The sequence below is a fragment of the Epinephelus moara genome, chromosome 1, assembly GCF_006386435.1.
Source record: "Epinephelus moara isolate mb chromosome 1, YSFRI_EMoa_1.0, whole genome shotgun sequence".
NCBI lineage: Eukaryota > Metazoa > Chordata > Actinopteri > Perciformes > Serranidae > Epinephelus > Epinephelus moara.
This window is the reverse complement of record NC_065506.1, coordinates 25,283,206-25,304,303: the sequence shown is the minus strand read 5'-3', so window position 1 is coordinate 25,304,303 and position 21,098 is coordinate 25,283,206. Positions and strand designations below refer to the sequence as shown.

Here is a 21,098-nt window from a genome sequence, read left to right as displayed (position 1 = left end):
CTGTTCGCTCTCTCAAGACAGTGTACGTCAGTCAATCTTTTTTTTTTTTCAGCTCTTTAAAGCATCGTGTGTAAAATAAAACCATTGCCTAAACGCTGGGCGGTCAGCTCTATGGAGTTCACTGCTGGCTTTTGCAAGACGTTGTATGTCAGTCAATTAGTATTTCAATAACATATTTACTGTTTGTTTTTGTAAAGTGATTTTGATCATCTTGATAATCATCTCAGTGTCTGAGAAGGTAACCGTTACGTCAGTCATTCAGAGTAACAAACCTAGCCCGATTTTTGGAGTTAAGCTAACATTAGGCTGCTATGGCTCTTTTTTACACTCTGCACTTTAAATTTAAATTTATGGACGTACTCTGTTTTGCAAAAGCGAGCACCAAAGCTCTACAGAGTTGACTGCCCACCTAATAAACTTAATGATGCTCTCTTCATTTTAGTAGCCAGTTAAGCTTGCTAACTGGGTAACCGCTTTATTTAAAAACATTATTGTCAATATGATCACTAAGGTCGGAGGCGAATGTTACATTACTGTAGAGCTGACCGGAAGTAAATAGACATGAAATCTGTAAAACGAATATACGTCACACCTCATTGTGCTACTAGAGAATAGCAGCTTCAGATTTGTCAGCAGAGAGTAAATGGAAACAGAATATGTGAACATGAGCCCTCAGCCACTAAAACAGATAAAACAGTCGAACCTAGAATCAAGTTTTCTTATTTAATCCACTGAGCCATATAAATTATATTACTATAGAAAATACAACCAGGCCAGTGGGACAGCTAACTTAAGTTTGTTGAACAGGATAAACACCAGCACACCGAGTTTTCAGCAGTGTAAGTAAACAACATTGTCACTGATAACACATGAATAAGCATGAACACTTGTTACATCAGTTGTCCACCTCACAGTGTGCTGTGCTTGGAGTAAAGAGTTTAAGGCACAGCAATGGTTTGACACATCTCCTCATAAAATGACATTCAGCACAATTTCTTTGTACATCCAGAGTCAGACTGACACACTCATTCCTCTTCTGTAAAAATAAGAAAAGTTGGTGGCATTCAAAACCAAAATTATGTGATGAAGACATAATAAAAAAAATCTAAAGAAACTTAGAGTAAAGTCTTTAAATCATTGGCTCTGATCAGAAGCTACACATCCTCCTGTTTAAAGACAAGGTAGAGACATATGATACATCAAACACTAAATTTCCAGCATCCTGGTGCATCCTGCTAATTTCATGTTACCAATGCACATGTTGTTGATATTGAGGGGGGCTGTGTCCGAGTGCTATGGGAGAACACGGCCATAAGTTTTCCTAACACAGAAGGTAAGAAGAAAATAAGGAAAGTACAGGCAGTGGGCATAAAAACACACCGCCACACTCCTGTAGTGGGTCATGAGTGATGACTGAGAGGGACCACTTCTGTGTGAGTTCATACACTTTTTTAGGAAAGTCCTGCATAGTGTATCTTTAAGTTACTCTCTAAAATGGGCATCACGAAACCAGAAAGAAACCCTCTAGATTCCAGAATACATTCAGTTGATTGCAGTTTTGGTTCATGAGTGAAATTTCTCTCTGGTGAGTTATCAACTTCTCCCAGGTTGGAAATCAGATAAATATGTCTTGAATATGAGCTCAATGTAGAGATTCACTTTGTTCAGAGTTTGCATATTGATCAACATCACAGTCCTCCATCTTTGTAGTTCAGTAGCACACTGCTTCATCTCATGTAGTTCAAACAACAATCATATCTCACCATCTCAACGTCTTTACATTCTTAACAGTCATGTAGCATAATATCCGCCTCTCTGCTTCAAAGGCCTCCATCTTGAAGTTCATCATCTTCTATAATTTTTACAAATCTGATATCACATCCCTCCATGTCAGGCTGTTGTCATGCACTCTTTGTATGTATTCCTACGAAAAGTACTGCGCCACAATTTGTATATAACCCACGTAATCACAAGCCAGTAATTCATCTAAAACCCATATAATCGGGGTGCTTAGTGGGTAGAGTAGGTGTCCCATATACGAAGGCAATGTCCTTGCTACAGCGGCACACATGCAGGCTCGATTCCAGTCTGCGTCCCACTGCTGCATGCCATCTCCCCTCTCTCCCCCTTCGCACCTAGACTGTCTTATCTAATAAAGGCAAAAAGCCGAAAAAAATCATCTTTTAAACCAACGTAATCATCAATGCTGCAATCACGTGACTAATGTGCTCACGGGAGTAAAGAAGGAAGTCATTTAAAGACAAAAATTCTGTGTAAGGATGCAGGTTGGGATGGTGGATGTGGTCAAACAACAAAGGACTTTCCCCCAGGAGAGCAGTGTTTGTGTCCCAAGTGAAACCAAGTCAAAAGTGTTTTAAATTAGGCTCAGCCATCACCATGTTTCTTTTCCTAACCATTACCTATGTAACTACTTTCCAAAACCTAACCTATGTAACTTAACATTAAGTACGTTACAACATCCATGGGTGCTAATTTGATGGAACCATTGAGTATGAGGATCTGTAAACGATACAGGTATCATCTCTTACATGTCATTTATTGTTTCAGTTAACAGTCTTCTGTGATTGTCAGTGTCATTCTGCATTCAAAAGGCAGACAGCGATGTCTTTCTTAAAAACCACACACCATATAACTGCACCGTCCAAGGTTTGATCACAGCCGAGGACCTCTGTTACATGCCATACCCCCCTCTTTCTCTATGGCCCCCCATGGCTCTTGTCTTCCTCTATACTATCAACTGTCTAATCAAGAAAGAAAATTAAATTAAAAGAAAACTGTTCATAAGTTGTAAAGCTGTGTCATAAAATGTATCATAAATTGTCTAAAATGTAAAATACAGGGATGCTGCAAACACAGACAGGCACTATGAGCATATTAGGTCACCAAATGCTGTAATTTTATGTATGCAGTGTGTGGAAATGTCAATTTCCTTTGACCTTCAGAACAGGTTTAACCGATCCTGAATCTTCATCTATGGATGACTTTGCTTTACTCCAAGATCTGAGTGAGGTTTAGTTGACAGTAAATGCATTTTTTCAACAAGAACAGTTCATATTCTGGATGTTCTTCTTCTTGCTCTTTGTTTCACTGGCGGGGTGAGGGTGGTGACAAGTGTCCCGTTGTCAAAAATCCAAGGTATTTTTTAACAAGGCTTACATCCCTGCAGGGTGATGGTGTCCCTGCTGGGGTCACAAAGTACCATGTTCTCATTATTATTTCCTTTGTGAATAAAAAACTTAATTCTCAACACTGATGCCTCCTATGATGACGACTGGAAAGATCTTGAAAGGTGTTGATTGTCTTCTTTCTACTTGAGGTGTTCAGTGACTGAGTTGTCTCCTCTCTCTGGGTCCAAACCGTTGATGAGCAAACCGCCATTTCTAGACGGAGATGTCACAAGGCCCTGCTGCCCAGCCTCCCTCTCGTTTCTGTCTCGTTCATCGTTGAAATTGACCAACACAGTCCTCTTCGGCAGAGTGAGCTCAGGGCCAGGGCTGGATCCCAAGTCAGAGGACAGTTTGCGTTTAATCGAGGTGGCACGCTGGAACTTATCGTAGATCTCAACACTAACACGTCGCCGTGTTTCTTTGAACTCTGCTGAGACGTTGGCCGTCCACTCTGCAGCATGAGCTCGGATCTCTCCTACCTGCAATGACAGGCACAGAGAGTGAAGTAAGTAGAGAGCACAGAGGATACACATGGATGGCAGGTTGGATTCTTGAAACTGTCTTACACACTGCTGAGCAAATAATTCCTGTTTTCATGACACTGTCAGTAACATAAAATGAAATAAAACAGGGATTGTAAAGACAGTGATCGACAGGAACAATGGGCTATATAAGGCAAAGACCACAGTACTGTTAACATCAGATTAAAGATAGACCACCATGTGCCCCGACAGCTTCAGCATCAGGTAAGGGAGACCTGGTGTGCTCCTGACAGCTTAACAGCAGTTGCGACACTTTATAGTTTGTCATGTTTAAAAAGCTCCAACAGTTACTCAGCACAGTGATCTTTGTCCAGTGATCTAAAGTGATCGTTGTGCGTGTAAAATGATGAGTATCCTCACTATGAAAGATGATAAGTATCACCTGCTGTGTGCTGCAGGAAGGGGCCCACTCTGGGTTAGCTGCTGAGGGGCCTCGTGTGTTTGCATCATGGTGCTGCTAACATGGAGGGATCGTTGGCTTGATTAAGCTCACCTAGGCCTTGCCAGCTATGAAAGCTGCCCCATGTGTTAACTTGCTCTCCTTTGCTGCAGCAGACATGTACCCTGCATCATTGCCTTTTTGGTTTTGAACATTTAACACCTCCTCAGCACACCTGACACACATCCATGCATGATCCATGCTTTCATTACTGACTTTGCTGATCTACACTCTCCATTGTTCACTTGAGTTAGTCATAGTTTGATAAACTATGGTTGTTTTAAGTTAATATTTTGTGTGGACTCCCTGCTTGTCACATTCAGTGAGCCAGTTTGTGACATTTTTTTGTTTGAAAGAGAAAATATCGAGCGAGAGAGAAACGGGGAGTGAGGACGTCACTGACCAGGAAGTCAACTCAATTACACTGAAACAATGTATCTGCAACTAGACAGGACTGCACAGAGTATTAATCAGCCATGGAAAATGTGACGCACACACACACACACACACACACACACACACACACACACACACACACACACTCACACACAGCTGAGTACACCTTAAAACAACAAAATAGCATTAGTATGTACAGCAGAGACGTTCATTATGTTGAAGAGAGCATGCTGATGCTTATTAATCATCTGAAAACTGAAATATTTGAATATTAAAAATGACCTTAGGTAGACAACTCTATATTCTCCAGAAACTGAGTGTCCTGTCACACTGAATCTAAATGAATGAAACACCTCACTCAGTGAAAACAGTTTTAAAAAGGATCTGTGTTATTATTAAATGTTTTTACCCCTGACATTTTAAGTACAGTTAACAGGAGAGAACAGCTGAAGGCGAACTGTACAGTATGGTTTGTACCTTTTCTACAAATGTTAAAAACAGTATAAAGACACCTAAAGGCACGATGACAGATCAGTTACTACTAATGAATACAGTCAGGTTTCCCAGTATTGCTTCTGAGTTAATTCCTAATGAAATAGCAAGTAAATCCACGTCTTCCTCTAAAAACCACAATAACGGCAGGCTGACAAACCACTAGCAGATGAGCACGGGGACAAAAAAGAAAAAGGCAGACTGATACACAGAAAGGAAGAGCTGAAGCAAAAAACCTGTTGACCAGGATAATTAAATGACTTAATGGGACACATGCTTCAGTTTTGGGTCTATATCTCATTAAAATGGGACAGCAGCCATTCAGGTCTCACCTCAGGGCAACAAAGGACTCGGTGCGATGAAAACACACTTCAAATATTGCCTCTAGTTCTGCATCATGATAACGACACACACACACACACACACACACACACACACTTTTACAGGCCAGTAAGATGATGAGGTATCACAGCAGGACTTCAGCATGAGAACGCATGGGGAGCACTGATGAACACACACACACACACACACACACACACACACACACACACAAGCATACAATGCATCATACACCATCACTGAGCAGTTGCAAACCAATATCACTCAACTAATTATGTTTAACTAATGGGCACACCATGTCATGTCAGCCTGTTCTTGTCAAACCTTGTTCCCTGAAGCTCTTCTATGAGGAAGTGTTTCTTAGTTAAGAACTGTGACTGAATCTTTATTCACACTCACCTCTCACTAAAACATAAACACCTGTGAACTCTAATTACAAGAAAAGTATCACCTGTATTATTCTGCCAGAGTTTCAATTAAGAGTGCCTGTGAAAACTCACAGATGTTCCGCCCTGGAAACAATGTATTTGCATAACTTGTGCTATATTCAGAGCACGCACACTCCTAGATAGATTTTCTGATAGGGACATCATCACACATCGTCCAACTGACCTCTTTCTCACGCTCCCTCTGGAGATGCTCATGGTAATGGCATAAGACTTAAGTGTTTATGTGTTTGGGCGGCAGACGGTGGATTGGATTAGAAAACAGTCTTATCATTGAAATGAAGTTAAGCTGAGGGCAAAAGTTGAGGCAGAGGCATGGCACTGTAACCGGGTAGGAGGAATAACCTGTGTGTCACTGTACTTAAAGAGACAGAGAGGGTGGAAACGTTTGCACTGATAGATTAACAGGTCGGGAGAAAAAGCGACAAGTGACAAAAGGAAGTTGCAAAAGAAAATACGAAGGAGGCGATGAATGAAGGAGTCTCATACCTCTTCTTTCGTCCTCTTGGAGATGACTCTGAACCAGTCTCCTATCATGCTGAGGATGGCAGCAAAGTAGGCAAGTCCCACCAGAATCCAGAACCATACAACTGGTTTATAGTAATCTAAGTACTCTATTTCTGAGCCACCTATACACACGGAGACAGAGACAGTGACTGGGTGAGACGTACAGGCATGACGCAGAGAGACAAACAGGTTTAACATGTCCGTCTGTGCTCACATTCAATCACCGGCTTTGTGTTTGTACCTGCCACAAAGTCTCCAAATCCTATGGTGGTCAGGGTGATGACCACAAAGTACAGGGACTCCAGCGCAGACCAGCCCTCGATGTGTTTAAAGATGGCTGCTGGGAGCGCCACAAACAGCAGGCAGCCGAACAGCACAAACAGAAGGGTGGAGATGACCCGGATCTTTGTCTGAGTGATGTTCCAGTGCTGCAGGAGACAGAGAGGGGAAGATGAAATGAGTAATATGATGCAACAGGCACCTTTACAACTTCTATAGAGATCTGATCTGTTTGGTCTGTTTGCCATCATTGCAAACGTACATGAAGCTTTTGTCCTCAGTGTTTATCATTTGTTAAAGATCTTTGGATGTGAGTGGGACAAAGCTGTACTGTAAAGCCTAATTATTTGCCTCTTTGGCATAGAGAAACCAGATCCAATATATATTTTTATGCCAAAATACGTCCCTTGCCGGGGTCATTCCTATGGTACTCAACCGTTTTCATGTCAGGAACCCCTAAATTGATGCACATTAGATCCATTTGACTCCACTTGATAAAATTTTGCTTCAGGCACATCCACCTGAAAAGATTTTGGTTGTTAGATATGACAAATTGTCATTGTCAACTATAATTGAGGAGATGACTGTGGAGGAAGTGAAACCTTTGATCAGAATAGTCACTCTTACAACTCTTACTCACATCAGGCTCACTTCTATAATGAATTGAATTGTGGAAATTAACTATTCCTCATGTTTCTGAGGACCCCTGGAACTCCCTCAACCTGGCACAAGAGCAGCACCCACATTTTTCAGATGGTAAGAGATGTGGCGTGTGTGGGTCCAAGAGTTTACAGTCATGCTAGCGGCTCTGTGAGGATTGCTAATATCCTGCTTTAGCGTGTTAGCATGCTAACATTTGCTATTTAGCATTAAAGACAAAGTATAGCTGGAAGATGTGAATGAGTTTTGCTATTTGATCTGATAATCAAATCACTGCGCTAAAGGGCACTAAATGAAAGGTCAAGAGGGTCACCAAAGTGATTATAATCAAGTTCATCCTTAGATGGACTTGTGCCAAATTTTCATTCAATAATTGTTCAGACATTTAACTCAAAACACAAAGAAAACATCAGAGTATCACCAAAATCAGTAGTATTAATCCTCTCAGGAGCACGAACGTTTGCACAAATTCTAAAGCAATCCATCCAATAGTCATTGAGATATTTCAGTCTGGCCCAAAGTGGAAGAACGACCGACAACTGTTTTTGAAGCGAAATGGTAAAACAGACAGATGCTGCAGGCAGTAATAGCATTATTCCACAAATTGGTCCCCTGGGTGCAGTAGAAAAGAAAAGACATTTACAGTATTCAGTGAGGATAATTCTGCCGTGCCACACGGTCTGGGCACACAGCAATAAGGCTTTGACAAACATGCACACAAACACACACTTACACAATGAACTTTTGTCCTCTGTCCTCAGCCGTAATCATAATATTCATTACAGAGTCCCTCGGGTGCCCTGAGAGTGGCTCGAGTTGCAAATCATTCTGAATTACACAGTCTGGATTCAGATTTCTGCTTGTTTCATTCAAGACTAGTAAGCAAAGTAATCACAGCAGCTTCAGCTTTAAGAACTTAAAAACAAACTTTGTCTCTCTTATTAGGATCTGGAGGCTCGTTACAACGCGTTAATACTGGGGCCTCACTTTTAGCCTGATCCATCTCATCTTCGTAATACTGTCTTTAACGAAAGATTCAGACAGTTTGACAAATAAATAAATCAACCTGAAAATGCATCGTTCAACAACAGCATCATCGAGTTTGGACCCAAGACTGAGAGACTTTATACGCTCTGTTTGAGTCCTGACGTCAGCTGATTAAAGACCAGCCTACTGTTGTGTGGCTTTACAACCAGCTTTAAAGGCGACAACAGATTTTTAAAAAACAGTGAGAGGACATTAGAAATTATTTAAGGGGAGACTTTACAAAAGCCACAGAGCAGCCTTAGACTGAATTAAAAGCAAGTGAAAACAGGTTTGGTTACAATGGGGGTTTTTTTGCGTTTTGTAGCAGGTGTTTTTTTCATGGCTTGAATTGAATTGATTTCTCTAATAAACAACTCAATTGATTTCCCACCAGAAAATTAAGCAGGATCAGTACATAACCTGGTAGTTAAATCAGATGTCTGCCTTTTGTAAATATGATCTAAAAGCTAGCGTGGGTGAGGAAACTGTCCAGAGTGCTTTGATGTAAATTATTCAGGGGAGCTTATACAGACTCTCCGCCTGCAGACTATAAATTTATATGACTTCTCCTGTGAGGTGAAGTATCTGTGCGTCTGTTCACCCTACGTGTTTGTATGTTACTCCAGACTCACCACAAACATTTTCTCCACTCTGGCGATACCCTTGCCGAATATGGTGCCGAACTGATCTCCTACACCAGCCAACAGGAAGCCGAACAGAGGTATCCCCAGCAACGCATAGATGATACAGAAGATCCTTCCACATTCTGTGTGGGGAGAGATGTTCCCAAAACCTGCAGAGAGGACAGAAAGAAATAACAGACTGAGCAAGGGTGTAGATTTTGTTTCAGTGACAGAGAGGAGGCATATGAAACAGGGTTGGGGGTCCTCTGCCAGAAAAAGTTGAGCATTAAACACTTAATTTCCTGCTTTATGCACCAATTTGCTTCTTTTGTCACATCAACTTATGGTGCTGCTACTTTCATGCTCTTATATTGGGGGACAAAGCATATATTCTAAATATTGAGAGGGACGTGTCCAACTCTCACCCCCAAAATCTACACCTATGAGACTGAGAACATATACAGTATATCATCATTTTATACCCCCACAACAGTGAAAACACTCATCGTAGTTAATGAAACTACCGATTAATAATTCAGTGTCCACAGCAAAGTAAGCCATGTGATCACATACTCGAATATAACAAAGCAACAGGTGAGATGAAACACTGTTTGTCTGCTTGTGTTTATATGTGTTACATAACTTTTATAATCAAATCATGCACACACTGTAAATGAATGGAAACATAACTGAGTACTAGTTTGATTATATCCAGGAAGGAGACACAGAGTCAGTGACCGCTCCACTTCTCACAGCAGCAGGTTACATAAGTGGCCATTACAGGTTTATTCTGAGGAGTGTACATAAACATTTACTAACCTGAAATGACTTGAAATTATTTGAATTTATGTCATTAAACATAATTAGGAGGGTGACACATCAGACAAATAAACATTCACACCAGAAAATCTAATTTGCCTGTACTTATGATGGTCTAAATCAGGGGTCGGCACCCTTTTGATATGAAGTGACATTTTTTGATGTTCTTGTTAATCAGTGTGCCATATCGATATAATGTCAATCCTCAAATGCTCCTCAAATTGCTTCATAAAAACTTTGGCTATATCCTCGACGTCTATTGTAGCATTGGTTGTAGGCAGCAGAGCACCTCCTTCAGAGTCAAATCACAGGATCTTACTATGACAGCCAAATGTGGTATGTCATTCACATCCACGCTCTTATCAAGTGCAATGTTAAAGCTGCAAACTTTTAGTGTGTGTGTGTCCTACCGATGGTGGTGATGACAGTCCCAGCGAAGAAGAAGGCAGAGCTCAGGTCCCACAGGCTGCTGTGGTTGGTCAGCGTCCCTGCAGGGTTCACTCCTGAGCGGATAGCAGACACAACTTGCTGGAGGGGGGAAGAGAGATTTGTGTTCAGATTAACAGTTATCAAAGCCAGCAGACACTCATATTCTGGTTAAAAACACACACATTGTAACTTTCTTGCTGCAGTAAATAACATTACTGTGAAACATTTAAGCAGGTGCTTTGGAGCCTTGTGTTTCTTCTGGCGGTGCAGGCAGGAATGTGTGTTTGTGTGCCTGCCTGTCTCATGAATTAAAGATGAAAATATTTAAAACTTAAGATGACTGTGTGCGAGGTGAAAATCGGGTGCTGTCAAAGAGAGTGCATTAAGGTGAATGCAGGAGTCCCTGAAGGGTTTTATAGTTCAGGAATGGGAGCAGGACCATACTAACAAAAACAAAGACAGCCACATTTCTTCCTTCTACTTCTGTGAAGCAGCATGAGCTGTCCATGGTGCTGAAAGCACCGCCGCTGAGCTCGATTACAACTGAGTACACTACACACATTACTCAAAGTTTTTCCTGAGTGCTTATACACTTACAGTAATTATTAAAGCACTGTCTCTGAAACCATTACACAACATTTGCAGCCAACGCACGTACCAAGCATGCCGCACGGAATGCACGTTCTCTGCTTCACACTCAGTTTGCAGTTTGATAACAAACTTCTAGCAAAACTGTGAGCATTGATCTCTACATTGCTACACCATTTTGCTAATTACCTTTCCATACTGATAACATGTGAAAAACTCTTTTAGATAATGAGTTTACTTACAAACCAGAGCTTGAGCTCTAAACAAACCATAGGTAAACATTTAGTCAACAGTGGAGGCCACTGTTGGACAGAGAGATGTGCCAGACAGCCAGACCCACAAAGAGATTTAGCCTAATTTAAGAAAGGTTTTGTTTTCCTCTGCTCCACTTTAGTTGTTTAATGAGTGTTAGAAATTTTGGGAAATATACCCCCCCCCCCAATACAGTGGTTCCCAACTGGTCCAGCCAAAGGGTCCAGATTTCTTCTTGGTCATTAGTTCAAGGTCCATTCAGTGTCATACTTACATTTGGCCATATTGTCAAGCTAGTTTTCTGTCTCTGTCAAGTAGCTGTCCATTATTCACTCACTCTACAGCAGGACGTGGCACTTCAAAATAAAAGCTCTGTGCTGGAAATTCACTGTACTTAAAAATAAAGTGTGTTTTTTAAAAACTTGACATGTTTGTGAGTCACTTGCATTCAGAATGAACCCGTGACCCACTTGTGGACTGAGCCAACAGTTGGGAACCACTGCACCAAGACACGAAACCACTCAAAAGAGACATAAATGACGACAAAAAACACAAAACAACCACAAGGAGACACAAAATGATGACAAAGAGATGCAAAACTACCACCGAGTCTGAGTATCTTCCTCCTGTGTAGGAGAGGTGGTGGGGCCCTTTGCATGTCTGTGCCCAGGGGCCCATTGTCTCATAATCTACCCATGGATATGAAGAAAGGCTCACCTTAACCAGCTCCTCCAGCTGGGTCTGGTTGACACAGGAGTGTCTGGACAGGAACTCCAGCTTCTGGGACAGGATGGCCAAACGCTGGGCGCTAAGAGAGAGAAAGGAGAGGAAGTATGTGAGGCTTAAAGGGAAATTTCTGTTTATTTCAACCTGTCTCCTATCGTCCTAAATTTGTTTCAAGTGACTAGTGATATAGAAATAATAGTTAGCATGTTAGCCGTTAGCCTAGATACAGCCGTAGCGTCAGACCTGTTAAAACGTAAGTGAACGGGCAACCTTCAAGTGCGAAGTTAGTCCACTAAACAAGCTTTTTTCCCACAAAGACCGCCTCATATCGTTAGGATAAATGTCAGAGAACATATAGAAATGGCTGCAAATAAGGCTGCAACCGGTCCCATTCCTTGCAACAGAGGCATTCCTCTTCTGTGGGCATTGGGGTATTCACAGGTACACCACCAATCTCCAGAGCTACGCAGCCTTGCAGCAGCCATTCCTCCTCTCTTGTCTTCTACCTGTTGCGCCTCTCTCTCTCTCCTCCTCCGTTCTTCAATTTCACGAAGCTCTTCGTCAGTGTNTAGTGGACTAACTTTGCACTTGAAGGTTGCCCGTTCACTTACATTTTAACAGGTCTGACGCTACGGCTGTATCTAGGCTAACAGCTAACATGCTAACTATTATTTCTATGTCACTAGTCACTTGAAACAAATTTAGGACGATAGGAGACGGGTTGAAATAAACCGAAATTTCCCTTTAACTGTGATACAGTCCGCCCTTCTCAAAACTCATATTTCAAAACGGTTAGTGTCAATAATTGATGGCTGTACAGAAAATTCTCCTTCACTAAAAAGTGCTGATTTGTTTAAATTGTGTGAAAAGTACTAGACGTGTGAAAGTTTAAATTTTGGCTTTAAGACATTCAGTAAAAGCAAACTAGCAGGTTCACGTCTATACCCCAGTGGAGTTCAATGTTTGTTTTTTCTACTACAGTGGTATTACTTAAATGAATACTTCCCCCCAAAAAGGACCATTTGTGAATCAATAAATTATTTTGTGTTATCTACAGTTCTTGAAGAAAACATTGTTTTTCTCACATGCCTCCACGGAAAACATATTTACGTATTCATAAACTCTGACACATCCTGTGCAGTAAAATCCAAGTATCATTTATCCAGTGGAATGCTCAGTACTTCCCAAACATAAGCACTTTCAAAAGAGAACCTTAATATTGGTCTGGTTTTAAAGAGATAGTTAAAGGATAACTTCGGTATTTTTCAACCTGGGCCCTATTTCCCCATGTGTATGTGTGCGTATGATTCATAGGTACAACTTGTTCTAAAATTGGTTCAGTATTGAGGGAGGCAGATGCAGCCGGCAGCTGCGAAACGAGCTAAAACGGTAACGGGGGCAAATGCATCCCGTTTAAGTTTGCGCATTAAAAGTGCTTTTTTTCACCACTGACTGGTTCAGATCGCCAGTGCTATCTCTGTAGATAGCATACTAAGTGTTTCCCTTACCTCTGGGCTGTGATGTCATCTCGCGAGAGCAGAGGAACAGAGGTGCCATGCTGAGCGCCGCTCAGAGTGGCGCTGGTTGTCCAGGAGTACAGTTGAGAGTTTTACTGCATCGATTGAAAAAAAAATTGTTTGTGCTTTTCCGAATTGCAAGAACAGGATGTCGCGCAACACCCCATACAGCTTTCATAAGCTGCCTTTGTCGGACGGCGAGATGCTGAAGTTGTGGCTTGTTGTGCTATAAATGGATGCTAACACTCCTGTCCAGACACTGCGCCTTGCAGACCATCGGGTCTGCAGTGCTCACTTCTCCCAAGATGACTACTGCCAGCCGAAGAAGAGAAGACATCAAATCCCAAAACACCTCTTCCTCAAGAAAACGGCTGTCCCACGAGTAGAGAGAGCTACAGACACAGTGGAGCAAAGCTCGTGACATCACACAGCCCAGAGGTAAGGGAAATGCTTAGTATGCTATTTACAGAGATAACACTGGCCATCTGAACCGGTCAATGGCGAAAAAAAGCACTTTTAATGCGCAAACTTATACGGGACGCATTTGCCCCCATTACCGTTTTAGCTCGTTTCGCAACTCCCGGTTGCATCTGCCTCCCTCAATACTGAACCAATTTTAGAACGAGTTGTACCTATGAATCATACGCACACATGCACATGGGGAAATAGGGCCCAGGTTGAAAAATACTGAAGTTATCCTTTAAGTTTCATTTTAGTTTGAGCTGTTTTAGTTAAACTGCATGTGTTTGGTTATGACTGTTTGGTTTGTAAGCTTGAAGTTGACTGTGTGGTCAACCCTCTGTTAATATAGCATTAGCTACCTGGCTAATGTTAGCCTCAAGATATTGTCTTAGAAATAAAACCCACGCGCAGTATGTCATTAAAAAAGTGCTACCAGCACTTTTTTCAATGAAGTGCTGGGATGAAGTGCTCCCCACCGCCCTGCCAGCACTTTTCTGCTAAAGAAAAACGCTGTGTGGATAGAGGGCCTCATGGATCCAAAGATTCAATTATTTGTTCACATATTTTTTACACATTTAAACATTTTAATTGATGAAAACATTTTTACATTCACACATTTGAATATATTTTTACATTAAACATTTTTATACATTCAGAGAAGGCTATAATACTTTTGACTCCACAATCCAGCAGCACGTGGACTAATATGTTTCCTTATAAAGTATTTAGACAAATCATTGTCATTTAGTAACTGTATACCTTTGTCAAAGGGTTTTTAGTTTTAGAAGTGAAAAATTGCAATTAAAAATCAAATCAATTTACACTTAAAAACCTAAATAAAGACAAGATTCTCAATATTTTCACAATAAAATAAAGATTTAAAAGTGGTCAATAATGATATAATAATAAATCGTCCACATTGCCTCACACTGAGCTAAAAACATGCTGGGTACAGGGGCAATGAAGAAATGTCTCAGAGGAAACAGAGGAGGGACTGATAAATGGATGACTGGATGAATAGATGATGGATAGATGGCTTTCATGGTCGTGAGGCAGACAGACAGGAAGTGATTAATTTAACCTGCCTACCTCTCATGAGGCTGCTCCAGGGATCTGAAGACTGCTGCTCCAATCACCAGGTACAGAACCACCAAAAGAAAGATGGCTGACACCGTCTTCCATTTCATCACTGTGGCAACCACCTACGTAAACACTACAACTGAGCAATCAACCCACATACATACAGGAGGTCTCCTGAAACAACCACTGTGGAAAAACCAGCTTGTGGAAAAATAGATTTAAAGAGTTACTTTTAAAATCTGGACTTGGCTCTTTTCTCTCTCACCTCACTCTCCTCCCGGGGAGTCAGTGTGATTGGCTTTGTGGAGAAGGAGAGGCGGGGCTTGGTGTTGTGAGTGGCGGATTTAGGGTCCAATAAGTCTGGAGCTGCCACTGTGAGAGAAAAACGAGAGCATTGGCATTGAGAGGTTTCTTCTCCACGACGTTCCCCCTCCCTGTCTCTGCGATCTTACTCCAGTCAAACACTTTCAGCTGTTAATTTTAGAAGTCCTTATAAATAAATCACAGACGAGGCCTTGAAATGGCCTCTAAATCCTGACACTGGTGAGAGCATGAATCAAGCAGCAGCATTTAGTCCTCAGGCATTTTCTCCCGTTCATGCTGCAACACTTGGGCGTGTAATGTGTGTGCGTGCTTTTGTAAGATACAGTAAGTAGCTGAGCATAAAAGGTACGTTGAAAAGAGGGCCACGAGAGTTTTATGCATCTTTAATGTAAGTGGATGGATGTAGTTTGAAAGACAGAAGAAAATAAGGAAGCAGGGGTGAATAAGGAAGACGGAGCTGGTTGATCTGTCTGGTGAGACAGTGAGGGATAAAGAAGAAGGGCGATGAAGTGTTGTAGTGTGTGAATGAACTTATTTTACCTCTACATTCCTTTTAAGCAGGCGAGTGTAGGAAGTGTGTTATGGTTTTTGTTTTATAATGAAAATTCTGTTTACCAGGTCAAGTGTCCAAACTATGGTAGGTTTTATGACCAGAGAAAATTAGACAACTCAGCTTTACATTTGTCGTTCAGTCCTGATGTAATTTGTGTCCAGTCAAAGAGAGGGGACGACAGACATCTTAGTGGAGACAGTTTCTCTTGAACGTTGATTGTCTTGACTCTAGACTCAATTTTATTTGTTTTGGGAATATTGTTATACACATCCTTGCCAATAAAGGTTGTTTAATTGAAATCAGACTGATGTTACTGTAAGTATGGAGAGGATATGTACGGAGAATATACATCAAGGGTGGAGCAGTGGTTAACATTGTCACCTCACAGCAAGAGGGTTCCTAGTTTGAACCCAGGATGGGGAACCCCCTGTGCGGAGTTTGCATGTTTCCCTGCATCAGCATGGGTTTCCTCCAGGTAGTCCAGCTTCCTCTATGTGTCAGCCCTGTGATAGTCTGGTGACCTGTCCAGGGTGTACCCTGCCTCTCAGCCAATGTCAGCTGGGATGGGCTCCAGCACACCTGCGACCCCTAACAGGATAAGCAGTTACAGAAAATAAATGAATGAATTGCAGAATGAGTGTGCCTAGGATTTTTTTAAACAGAGAGACAACACGCTCAGTACCAGATCTGCCTCCAGAGGGGACTGCGAGGTGCAGTCCAGACGAACCTCTATAGGCCAAAATTCCCTTACTGTAAAGGGCAGTGCAGGCTGGAACGGTCTCCCAACCTCAATCAGAGACAGTCCCACTCTCACTACTTTTAAAAAAACAGCTTAAAGGATGGCTATTGACTATCAAATCTGCACCCATGAATGAATTATTGATCAGCCCTCTCATACAGTTCTCTACTGTAGCCCCTTGTTGAATCTACTGTATAACTGCTGCTAATATTGTTGTGCACTTTACATGTTGTTGATTTAACTGTTATGGTATGTCTGTCTGTCTTTTAATGTGAGGACTACGGATGGAAATTAGCTTCTAGCTAAATCCGGCATATTTACATGACATCATGTATTTGTACCAATTGTTCATTAATATCCACTGTCCTCTTCAAATAAATTGAAATTGAAATTGATTGCAAGAATCATGTGGTGAATCATTGTAAAGGAGAATTAGGCTTCTTGTGCGTTTTAGCCCACATGGTATTAACACACACACTATTTATATCCATCCATCCATTTTCGTAACCGCTTATCCTTTTGAGGGTCGCGGGGGGGGCTGGAGCCTATCCCAGCTGACATTGGGCGAGAGGCAGGGTACACCCTGGACAGGTCACCAGACTATCACAGGGCTGACACATAGAGACAGACAACCATTCACACTCACATTCACACCTACGGACAATTTAGAGTCACCAATTAACCTGCATGTCTTTGGACTGTGGGAGGAAGCTGGAGTACCTGGAGAAAACCCACGCTGACACAGGGAGAACATGCAAACTCCGCACAGAAGGGCTCCCTCCTGGGATCCAACCAGGACCCCTCTTGCTGTGAAGGGGCAGTGCTAATCACCACGATCATGACTGAGCAGAACTTTTGTAGACTAATTAAGAATCACAAGACCCTGCATATTATTTTTATTCATTTATGACATGTTCACTGTAAGGTCACTTAAGACATGCCACAATGATTTTTATCACATGGTTTTACTAGAAACACAACAACACTCTTATGAAAATAAACCAGCTTATTTTAAGGACAAATACGTTTTTAATTCCATATCTTATGTAGCTTTTGTATTGGTTTTAAATTAAACTATTTATTAAATAAACCTATACCAAAAATTACTCTAATAATTAATTAATTCAATCATTCATTAAGCCCATAAACGGCTGTGTGTTGTATATGGAAACATGGCCTGGCTGTGAGCTACATGCCAGCTGTGCTTGTAAGAGAGCTGAGGTGCAGAGAATGTGATTTCCAAATTAGCCCGAAAAATTGAGATGATAATATGATTATTGTATATTGATTGCAGTGCGTTTTCATTACTGAGCAGACACTTCTCTGAGCCACGGTGTAAACAAAGGATTAACTCTACGTTATCAACAAAAAATACTGTGCTCCTTACAGCTGTGTATGTCCATGTATATGAACATACACAGCCATATTCCTGCTACATGACAGGTAGAAATGCATGAATATTTTCCATAAACATATAAATGTCTACATATAACTATGTTTTCAAAACTAAAACAGCCCAGAGCAGAGAACTTTGATTGCTGCAGATAATTTTGTCCATATTGCTCCAGCAAAATCATCTCAGTAAGGTGAAGGTGACAGCAGGTAGCTGCTAACTTTGGGTGTGCGTAGTATTACACCCTACTGCAGTAGATTGTGCCAGGTGCTCCACAACAGGGGCTAATAACTGATTAAAAATTAAATTTTAATTTTGCCAACAACATTAGTAAGTGGGCTACTTGTTTGTTTGATTTTTTTTATTATGTAATGATAACAAATCAGCCACATATTACTGGCACCCCTGGACACCCTTGTGGCCCAGAGTATGGATGTGTGTTTCTATGTGTGCATGAGTGTGCCTGTGTGTATGTGTGTGTGAGGAGGAAGAGAGAAAAGAGCAGCAGAGAGGAGGTGAGGAGGGTCAGGAGGCGGAGTCTGTTCATGATCACTCAGACAGAAGAGCAGAGGAGAGACGTGAAAATTTGAATCTGTGCCCTAAAGCACCGCTAATCTTTCTGGGGTCCACCAAATTATATTGTAAAACTGTGATTTTTTTTCCCCTCATCAAAATAAATTATGCTAAATAATATGCCCTCCAAATAATTCTGTAGTCCACAATATATTCCTGTTGCTGTACGACAAGGTCACAGGTGACACTGTACCCACAAACTGACATAAACCACAACAAGCATTGATTTATTGTATGTCTGTTTCTTCAAAAGATTCAGTCTTTATACTGGACATACAAAATGCTATTAGGATGAGAATGAAAAAAGACTGAAAGCACTCAAGCTGATAAGCTTCCACATGAGGGTTTGACCAAAACATACAGAGTATGTGCTGGTGACCTAAATGAAATAATCATTGATTAGGGTCACCTTATAGAAGCACTCCACCTCCTTTTGTGTTCGCTCACAACAACACACATCTCAGAGGAGATGAGATGGATTTAGTTTTGTACCAGAATATCAGTGAGTGTAACAACTGAAACAGATGTTTAGGAACTGTTTATGTTGGCTGTGTGACGAGCTGAAATATTTTAGCTGCATAAATATTTAATGGATTGAAACAAACATGCAGTCGGTGCAGCTGTGCAGAAAGCAGAGGTGCTGGAGTCAGAGACAATCTCTCTCTATCACACACACACTCACGCACACACACTATGCAGCAACACACACACACACACACACACTATGCAGCAACACACACACACACCTTCAGCTCTCACCAGTTGGAGAGTCAAGTGGAGCAGCTTTCATAGAGCCGCCAGCACCTATTAAGCAACGTAATCAGTTGCTCTAATACAGACTTTTTTTAAATGAACAAGAGACGAAATCAAAACTGAACTTCCAAACGAAACCCATCAATATTTTGTGCCATTTTTGCCGACAAATTGTGACAGAACAAAAAGCTTAAAGGCGGGCGAAATGGACAATTTAGGTAGGCTAAGTAAATAATTTACACCCTTTACAAAACGAGCACTCTGAGGAGTCTATTTAATGATAGTATAAATGCTAATAGGTCTCACTTTAGCCTTTGAGCACACATACCGTAAAACTTCAATTAATAGCCCGGGCTATTATTTGCTTAAATCACTGAAACCAACAGACCTGTATATGGGACAGGCCTTTAATTCCTCTCACACAAAACAGTTGCTCGGCAAAGATCAGGAACTACAATCAAATTGTTTATTTAAACCAGTATGCATATTACTCGTTTCAAAATGAGGCTCCAGATAATATATCAATTATGAATCATTCATTTGATCTAGCTCCGACAGACAGCACATCAGAGAGAGTGAGTTACAGCACTCGAGGATTACAGCACCTGGCACACACACACACACACACACACACACACACACACACAACACCAATTTACCCTGTTAAAACACACTCACACTTGGATTAATTCTTATGAAAAACCCTTTTGATCTGAGGACTCTTATGGACCAAAGGAATATGAATAACTTACAGGGTAATCGAGGAATGGACACATCATTTGAGGTAGCCAACAACCCAGTTTTACACATCCGAAGAACTTCTATAAAGAAAAAAATGAACTGCTTGGCAACCAGAGTAGGCGTCTAATTGAGACAGGCGTTTATTTGTCAAAATGTATAGTAAAAGGGACTAGGCATTTAATTTGGACTAGGCTTTTAACTGAAGTTCTATGGTAATTTACATCTAACCATGTTAACTAATATTTACAATACACAAGTTGATTCAGTGCCATGAGGACACATTTCACTGAGGAGGGGACCCTAAATCAAATCCTGCTAAAGCCTCCCAAAAGTCTAGGGCCGGCCCTGAAACTGCACGAGCTTCAAGATGTCATGTAATATTTACTGAGTTATGTGTTTTTAATGTGACATGGAAAACATTTTTTACAGAATGATGTCAGGTTGAAGTGTGAGCAGCTGTGGTGAATCTTAAACTGCGACATAAGTTTGAGAGCAACTTCTGTGTGTAAGTGTGTACTCACTCCTTGTTGTTACCTATCCAATGCCCTCCGCTCTCCTCTTCTCCTCATCCGACGCTCTCACTGCGTTTAGGGGAATCTTTCCTCCTCTGCGTGTCTCCTCCCTGCGGTGCTGAAGCGGGGGGACGAACAGGAGCTCCGTTTTCCTTCCGCTCCTCTCCTCTATACTTGTATCTTCTGAGCGGACACTGATGGGCCACTAGGAGGCTACTTTTTATTGCATCCACATGCCACTGCAAAGAGCTTGCTCTGGTCTGTCTCCTGCTCCTCTGTCAGCTCTCACGCATCCACTCTGCTCAGTCTGCGCTCCCGCTTTTGAGCGCACCGGTGGAGCGGTGGGATAACACCGAGAGGGGTGGAGAGAGGAGGGAGGGGTGGAGGTGCAGGACACAGGGAGGTGCTTCCCATACCGAGAGGGAGGACGTTTACCGAGTTTCAGAAGTCCCCATCTACTTCTGCTGACACATTACTGCATGTCTAGAGGTAAGTGATCATTTGGCCATAAGTCTGCTACTACTATACCCCATAGAGGAGGGCAGTGATACAGGTCTCTCGGTATTTTATAGAGGCCCAGGTGCTTCTGCTGTATTCTCAGTCTTAAACCTTTTTGGACTGAGACAATTATAATGAGTCACCTGACACTTGTCTATTTTTGCTGAAGGTGTAAACAGCTTTACCTTTAACTACTTAATTA

At 41.6% G+C, this 21,098-nt stretch overlaps 1 protein-coding gene across 1 annotated transcript; it reads right to left on the bottom strand.

The window, feature by feature from the left end:
* Positions 1–3,328: 3,328 nt before the first annotated feature.
* On the bottom strand, positions 3,329–20,666 carry LOC126391822 (potassium channel subfamily K member 2-like). Its single transcript, XM_050046780.1, has 9 exons — positions 20,408–20,666; positions 15,076–15,182; positions 14,820–14,932; positions 11,743–11,833; positions 10,167–10,284; positions 8,947–9,107; positions 6,591–6,777; positions 6,332–6,471; positions 3,329–3,667 (listed from the first exon to the last, which is right to left on the bottom strand). Coding segments are annotated over exons 1-9 (1,257 nt in total). The 5' UTR covers positions 20,409–20,666.
* Between the last annotated feature and the right edge of the window lie 432 nt (positions 20,667–21,098).